Below are 8,786 nucleotides of genomic sequence, written 5' to 3' on the forward strand. Positions count from 1 at the left end.
AATTTGTTATAGTGATGTCATACTCAAACATTATACTGCATCCAGTTATTCCCACGTCAGGTCCCCAAACATTCCTAAGCCCAGAATATGATAGTATAATTTGAAATTCTTAATTTTTTTTTCCTAATATAAGGAACCCTGGATCAAAATTGTGTAGGAAATGACCTTTTTGATAATACATTTGTTTTTCTATGCCATATACATCACATATACTCATGGAAATATATACGAGTATGTATACAAAGGCATTACATGGAATTATAAAATTAGTAAACAAAAACGCCTCGAGCTGTAATAAATGTCTACCAAAAACTATTGCCAAATGCAGTATTAATGGATATACCCCTTGCTGTCAAGTCGATTGCGACTCATCGCTATGCTGTAGGACAGAGAAGATTTTCCAAGGCTGTAATCTTTACAGAAGCAGCCTGCCATATCTTTCTACCATGGAGCAGCTGGTCCATTGGAAGCACTGACCTTTTGGTTAGCAGCTGAGTGGTTCGTTGCTGCACCACCAGGGCTCCTTCATTAATAGATAGAAGATACAGATTATTTTTAGGCATATGACTAAAGTCTATCCAACTACCTCAACTTTTATTGTCGTATGTTTTAGTTGCAAGAGAGTGAACTTTAAAGGATTAGAGGGACTTTATCAATAAATAATTTGATAACCATTTAATTACAACATTGATAATAATCACTTTGAAAATAAATTAAAGGAAATACTCCTGGCTTATAGTATTTAAATTGGCCTCTTTCATATTTCTAGCTCCTCTTTATGAACATGTATCCTTAACAATATCAAGCATTTTGCCTTCCTGCAAATATCTTAATTTGGGGCCATTTTTTTAGAAAGTGCAACAAGCGCATATTTTCAGAAGAACAGGAAGCAGATTCGTGATCTGCTTTCCTTTTATTAATTTGTAGTTATGTAACTTTGGGAACAATCTATTTAGCTCCTAAAATTGCAGAAGCCAGTTTTTGGCATTTCAAACAAACTATTCTCACTCTTTCCCTTGCTCCATAGAAAAAATACTGAAAAGAAAGTAAGCTAAAAGAGAAGAAAGGAGGGAGGAGGGGAGGCAAGGAAAGAGAAAGTCAGAGAAAAAAAGAGTGGGGAAAGAAATTTAGACATAATCTAATTTTAAAACTTTGGTAGGAACAATGTGTTACCAAGAATAGAATTAATGGTAAGAAATTGCAATCTTATATCAAGTTCATAAGTTCTATCCTATTCTGCATTATGTGTCATTTTTTCATTATACATTCGTTCGATCTTCCTATTGGCTTTGAAGAACAGTGGTGAGGCACAGTATTGGATACCCAGAACATTTGCCAAATTTTTCCACTTCACACTTGTAAAGCTGATAATTTTGTCTAAATATGGGTTTCAAGTCTGATTTTTATGCTATAGTTGATTAATTCACATTTTCAATCAATGATTTTAGCCCTAAATGATTTTGTAAATTAGCATACAAATGACCTTAATTTATATGAGATATATTTACTTTTCTATGGGTTAATTCAAGTATTTACACTACAATCATATTTAGATATAATATTTTGCAAAATCTGCTTAGAAACTAATTTGTATGAGGTTATACAATATATGAAATAGACCAAGCACAAAGAGTAAATTTATTTTGCATCCAAATTTTAATTGATGCCTGAAACATTACATATAATTGTTCTCCAAAAATCTGTGGAGAAAATTTTCAGGATTCCTTAATCCAGTCATATAGTACTGAGTTCTCCATTCTAATTATTTACTAAGGAACAACCTGAAATACCAAAAATCAAGACTTGAAACTACACAAAACTTGTCTTTTATTATATATGTTAATGTACTGGCAGGAAACCATGTTTAAAAAGAAAATAATTTATTCTTAATTCTACATGGTTTCACAATTCTGACAGGTTAAAATCTGCCATGGTTATTACAGTTAGGATGAGTTTACTTTTACCCTCTTAATACATTTGGGGAAATATAATTTAAATATCAGAAGCAACCTTTTTCACAAATCATGTAAGTGATATTTTTCAGATAAAAAAAAATGTTGACCACCTTAGGAAGAATAAATATATAGATGAACCAGTAACAGGGAGCATATGTGACAAGATTATGGGAAGTAGTGCTGGTTTGAAAATAATAATCTTACTTTGTAAATCTTTGAAAAATACATCACATTTTCTTTGGAAGCTAATTATACTGTCTGGAAGTAAATCTTTAATTTCTTGCAATTCTCTTACTTTTTGGGGCATGAATTAAGAAAGCTTAATTACATGGGGACTTCCACTTTGCATTAATAGTTTATAATGTATATAACACGGTCCTATCTACATATAATAATGCTGAGGAAGTGATTTTGACAACTGAGAAAAAAAAACACTGTGAAAAGTTATTAATAACAATCCCAATTGTGAAGTCAAATGTTAGTGTTTATTTTTCTTTTGTAATTCTGCATCTAATATGAGATAGATGAAGAGTAAGAGATACTTTTTTTTTTCATGATAGTATCATGGCTTTACTAAACTTGTTCCTTTTCTCTTTGTAAAAAAATTTGGAAGGGAAAATGTTACAAAGGATGTGAATTTGCTAGACTTGGTCAATGCAGTACTACTTTTTTCCCCTAAAATCCTCAGGGAAACTGTTCCCACCTATTCAATCTGAATTTAAGCAGTTACTGTCAATTTACTCACGGGTGGATGCTGCCTCTTTGTGGCAGAATGCCATGGAAAGTGCTCCTTCAACATAAAGTTCATGAACAGCCCTTGATATTATACACATTCCAAATGAGATTATGGAGAGATCCACCAATAAAGCACACGGTCTTTAAGTTTCATACTACTTCAAATCAATATTTATACCCTAAACTATTAGTCTATGGTTTAGTGTACTGGCAAATTCTACCCAGAGGTGAACAGCTTATACCCATCAGTGTTTTGAACATTTAAGGTATGGATCAAGTATAAAGTAGCCATCATAAAATAGTTGAAGGCAGTTTTGCACAAGCTAAATATGGAAAACAGTGGAAAATTGTAGACTGAATAAATAATACTAACGAAAATAAACCATATTGAGAGAAAATGAATATGCAATATACTACTTACCATGCTCCATGTTTTAAATGAATACTTCACTAAGGCAACAAAGTATACGGTTGAAATATCATTAATAAACACATTGATACATTTAGAAATGTGTACTTCCCTGAACCGAGAAAGGTATAAATTGTATATTTTTTCAGTGTTTATGATTAGGGAAAAAAATCTTTTCTATTAGGAATAAAAGTAAGCTACTATTTCCTAAATTGTTAATACCAAAGATTCAGTCAATCACGTGTAGCTAAATTTTTTGTACCTCAAGTAAACATTACTTCAGTCCCTCAGATTTGACATAGTTATCAAGTGTTTATTCAGAAACTATTTAAAAAATTACATGTGCTGGGATACATATGAGACTGTAACAACAGTAGCCCCATCTTACAGAAATCCTGTTTGTGGTTATCGTCATTGCTTGCCGCCCAAAGGGATAAAGACATTGTTAGAGAGATTTGTACAGTCCATCTTTTGGTCTTCCGAGGTGCCAGTACACTTGTGACTGGGTTTGGTTAAACAATCAAAAATCGGCTACAATAGTAGTCAAATCAATACATACTTTTGGTTGACTAATAAAAATACTTTTAAAACTTCTCTAAGAAAACCAAACACTTGCACATGATTCTCACTCAAATGGCCCAATTAATTGCCCTCAAATATATTTTTTTGATATACATTGGGACTTCATCCATTTACAAAAAACAAAATTACACATCCAATTGGGTGGGTTGCATTCGGCTTAAAATTTTGCTAAAATTTCTCCACATTTTTAATGATTTAAAATGTCTTCCTGATATCACTTGTTTTGGAAACACAGCTCCTAACAGGGCGCGACACCTCCGTGAAAATCATAGACTAAATAGTGAAGGAAAGAGAAATGCTAAATGTGCATATAAAAATAGGTGCTACAATAAAATATTTGTATATTTCATCAATAAGTTATTTTGACTAATCAATTATGGATCATATAGCTCTGTAATTTTAATGATTTGTCCACATCTATGGTGATCCTTCCAAGATCACAATACTTCTGTGTGTTGTTTAATTCAAATGTCCAGAATGCGTACAAACACATCCTTTAAAAAGAAAGGGAAGAAATGAGGAAGGGAAGGGGGGGAGGAGAAAACAAACTTTCCGTTCAAGTTGGGGTGTGCTAAGTCTCCCCCAGAAAAGCCATTTAGACCCACCCACGGCTTAAAGGGGCAGAAAGGCGGGGCAAAGGGAGCAAAAAGAGCAAGACGAGAATCTATGCGCAGCCATCTTTCACCATTCTTAGCACTTCCAACCACTACCAAAATGACGGGGGACCCTTAGCGAGTCACCCGCGCAGCTAATTGCCCTCCATTACGCCCTTCTCTCTTTCTCCGCCACACGAAAGTAGAGAAAGCGATGTGCCCAGTTTACACCAATATTTCCCACGTGAAAAATGAAAAGGAAATTGCACACCCTTTCAGTATCTTCCGCCAAAGCTGAGAATCCCGTGCCAAGGCACTTCACCCTAAATGCTGAAACAACACAATCAAATTTGTGTTCACCGTGTGTGTCCGCTTGCTTGTTTGTTTGAAATGCAAAAGCTCCAAGGGAGTTTCTCTGGTTTTTTAGAATTGACTAAATGTGGTCTGTTTTTCCAGCACTTCGAGGTAGTCCGGCTCAACGTTTAGTTTTGCTTTTAACTCCAGATACTCGTTCCGGTTGGGTTCTACAAAGACAGCACTGGGGGGGCTGTAGAGCACCGGTTCCCGCAGCCTGCTGTCCCCAGCCCCCGGGTGCAAATACTGATGGGGGCGCCTCAAGTCATAATTCGGGGAGAAAGTGTAAGCAGCTGGGCTGCACGGGAATTTGGGATATTCCGGGAGGCTATTGCCGGCGGGGGTTGAGGAGCAGTGTTTGTCTGGTTCTAAAATACCCCTGTAAAAGCGGTCGGCGTCCTGCACCGGCGACAGCAGGTCCTCCCGGGGCTCGATGGTGCTGACGCTGTAGGCGGGGCTCCGCAAGTGGTGGCCTTCCCGCCTCTCCTCCTCTCCGGGCTGCAGCTGCAGGGCCGGTGGGGGCGGCTGCGAGGCCTGCTGCGGGGGCTGTTGTGGCTGCGCCGGCGGCTGCTGCTGCAGGTGGTGGTCGCTGCTGTAGCTGACCTTGAGCTCGTGCAGGTCTTTGTAATCCTCCACGGAGTTGCCCTCTCGGGAGCGGTAGATGGGGTTTTTGCACATGTGGCCCAGCGGGTGGGGGATGTACTCGTACACGTGGCCCGCGGGCGTCTTCACCTTGGGGAGCGCGGGCCCCCGATGGTGCACGTGCGCGTGCGGGTGGCCGCCCGCGCTGCCGCCGCCGCTGTACACGCTGTACTGCATGTTGAAGGAGCTCACGTCCGAGTTGTTGGTGCTGGTGGGGTCGCTCTGGTTCTTCTTCCTGCGCTTCATGACCAGCACGAAGAGCCCGGCGGCCACAAAGACGGACATGATGAAGACCAGCAGCAGGCTGAGGATCAACACGGACAGGGGAACCGACGACGCACCTCCGCCTGCGCCCAAGCCCGCGGGGCCCCCGGTGCTGTTTAGCCGGACGGCGGGGGTCACCACGCTGGTCCTCGCGGGGACCTGGATGGAGGAGGGCGTGGGCGTGGAAACCACCACATCCGAGTAGTCTGGACACAGCAACTCCGATTTAATGGAGCGCATGTCGGTCTCGGCGAACTTTTTGGGCGCCTTGCAGATCACCTCATCCACCAGGACGCCCACCTTGAGCTGCTCCACCCACAGCTTCATGCCCACCACGTCGCAGGTACAATCCCAAGGGTTGTCATGCAAGTCGATTTGGATGAGCGACTTCAGCTGGTCCAGAATTCCACTAACTGGCAAGGAGGTGAAGTGGTTGCTTCTCAGGTTGAGCCTGAGGAGGGTCAGGCCAGAGAAGACGCCTGAGGGCATGGCCTGCAGGAGGTTGTTATTCAGGAATAGCAGCTGGAGGTTCGGCACTGGGTCAAAAGTCCCAGACTGAATCTCGCGTATGAGATTGTACTGGAGGAAGAGATACTGCAGGCTCTGCAGGCCATAGAACAGCTCCGGGCTCAGCCTCTCGATCCTGTTGCCGTTCAGGTACAGGCGCCTCAAGTTAGTGAGATCACCGAAGGCGCGGTCCTGGATCAAGGAGATGCGGTTGTTGCCCAGGTGCAGGAGGTCCAGCCCCGTGGCCTCCAGGAAGTCGGTCCTGCGCACTGCGGCGATGTAGTTCTCGGTCAGATACATTTTCTTGGGGTTGTAGGGCTTGGGCTGCAGCTCAGCAATGCTCTCGATCTTGCGCTCCTGGCAGTTGACGTTGAGGCCCAGATCAGAGATCTGCAGGTTGCAAGTGCACGCGGTGGGACACTCCAAAGGCACCGGGGATTTGGTCTGGTAGGCAATGCTGGGGCCGTAGTTGCTGTAACCCAAGTCCTTGGAGGGCTGCCGAGAGGTGGGGCGCACCCTGGGCTTGTTGGGTTGGCGGGTCCCCTTAGGAGGCTTCAAGGGGGGTTTGTAAACAGCAGAAGACGACGTGGCCACGGAGTTCACCGAAGCAGGGGTGGTGTGTAAATACCCCGTGGTGCTCAAAGGCGTCTGTGGCCTCATCTCATAGTCCGAAATGAGTTTCCTTGGGCAAAGCTCCTGTTTGGACACCTCGTCCAAGTCCCGGCCATGTAAGCGGAAGGGCGTCTCACAAACCACATCCCCCACTAGGGCCGAGTAGGAGATGCTGTCCAACCAATCCTTGAGAGAGATGAGCTCACAGGAGCAATTCCAGGGGTTTTCCTCTAGCTGTAACTCCACAACTTTATCCATGTGCTGTAAGAGCCCCACATAGGGCAGAAGTTTCAGCCGGTTCCCCCGCAGGTCCAAGTGCGTTAAGGGCACAAAACGGAAAAGGTTGTTGGGTAAACTGGACAAGAGATTGTCATTGAGGATAAGCACCTGCAACAAATGCAGTTTCCCAAAAGCATTGGGTTCAATGACGCTTATGTAGTTGTAATCGACCTGTAGGTACTCCAGGTTCTCCAAGCCAAGGAAAGTGTCATCACGCAGAAGTTCCAGTTTATTATTGTTCAGATGCAGTCTCCTCAAACCCCGCAACCCATGGAAAGCCCCAGTCTCGATATCCTGGATGACATTGCTACCCAGATGCAAAATTGAAGCCCCAGTGTAATTGACAAACTCATTGGGATAAAGACGGTTCAAGAGGTTTCCAGACAACAAGAGGTGGTAGACTGGGAAACGGGGAGGACTAATTTCAGAGAGGCTGATGATTCCTCGATTTTCACAGCTCACAGTTAAAATGCCATCCTTTTCCTCACAAGGACATGCATTGTCACAGATTTCCCCATAGTAATCGATGGTTTCTGCACACGAAAGGAGGAGAGATGTTACAGCAAAGGCTAGAGTCTGCAGCATCCAGCTATGCATCTTTCTGTGAAGGTCTTGTTCCAAAGTTACTGGGGGGCAACAAGCGTGCATTTTACCTCCTGCAAAGGAGAGAGGAGAGAAGGAAACAACAGAACATGACCAAGATTTTAAGAGATCAGTCAGAAAGTCTCTCTCTCTCTCTCTCTCTTCCCTAACAGTGTTTCTCTGAAATCCAGGAGGAGGGAGTATGCATGACAATCCTCCTCCCCTCTTGGTGGAATATCCACATACTCCAGACTTCATTAAAATCTGATATTCACTTTGATTTAAAGGTTGATTTCACCTCCTAATGAGTAAAACATGTTGTTTTTTACAAGGTAAGGGCAGGTTAGATAAAGTCCCATTTTAGTCTTCTTCCCTACCCTCCTCCCCTTTCAAAACTAACCCATAAATATATATAAAATGGCTGTCAGTTCAGTTTCATGGCTCTAATTTAAGAAAAAAGAAGCACCATTTTACAAGATTCCCCCCCACCTATATCCAGCCCCCCTTCCTTCCTTTCAGAATCTCTTCGGTTAACAGTTCACCATGAGGGTCTCCCATTTTCACACAGAAGCAAGGAACCACAATACTTGGGCTATTTTAAACCGTGGCTGGAAATGCCAGGGTGGGAACCTAAAGAATACTTTTCAGAGGCAAAAAGGATGGAAGATAATGCATCAAAAGAAGCTCTTAAATCACCAATTGTCTTCCGGAGCTTTGCTTATGGAGAAAAACCGAGAAAGCTTTCTCTTTGATGGTGGACTTCGCTACCACGCTATTAAGCACATCAGCGTCCTAATTGCATGCACGGTGCCACTTAGCAGCGCTTCCCTGAGAGCACCCTGCGTCCACTTCTCATTGATCATGTCAGCGACGCTACCAAAACCGCATCTTTAAGCCACTGAAATAGTTATGCACGCTGGATTACAAAGAACTGAACGAAGGTGTCCGCAATTCCAGAACACCTCCCGATACCTTGAGTTTAAAGAGGACGTTCTCACCGTTTACCGGGAATCAGCTGAAACTAAACCAAGGACCGGCGCCAAAGCCTCTCTTTACCTCGGATCCGCGTCTTTGCCACGGTATGCAAAACTAACCCTAATGAATTAGTGAGATTTGAACTGAACTACCACATCGCCAGAAGCCCCATCTTTGGAGTTGCTTATTACATTTAACTGTGAATGCTTTCTTTTTTTTTAATTTTAAGAGATAAAGGCACTCGGGCTGATTAAGAGGCAAAATAGAAAAAGTGGAGAGGACAGCAAGTGACATACG

At 42.7% G+C, this 8,786-nt stretch overlaps 1 protein-coding gene across 1 annotated transcript; it reads right to left on the bottom strand.

Annotated features, from left to right (window-relative positions):
- Positions 1–4,697: 4,697 nt before the first annotated feature.
- SLITRK5 (SLIT and NTRK like family member 5) lies at positions 4,698–8,072 on the bottom strand. Its single transcript, XM_003409318.4, has one exon. It carries the CDS (start codon positions 7,770–7,772, stop codon positions 4,698–4,700), a length of 3,075 nt encoding a protein of 1,024 aa, XP_003409366.2. The 5' UTR covers positions 7,773–8,072.
- Positions 8,073–8,786: the final 714 nt, after the last annotated feature.

Source organism: Loxodonta africana, chromosome 17 (genome assembly GCF_030014295.1).
Source record: "Loxodonta africana isolate mLoxAfr1 chromosome 17, mLoxAfr1.hap2, whole genome shotgun sequence".
Lineage (NCBI taxonomy): Eukaryota > Metazoa > Chordata > Mammalia > Proboscidea > Elephantidae > Loxodonta > Loxodonta africana.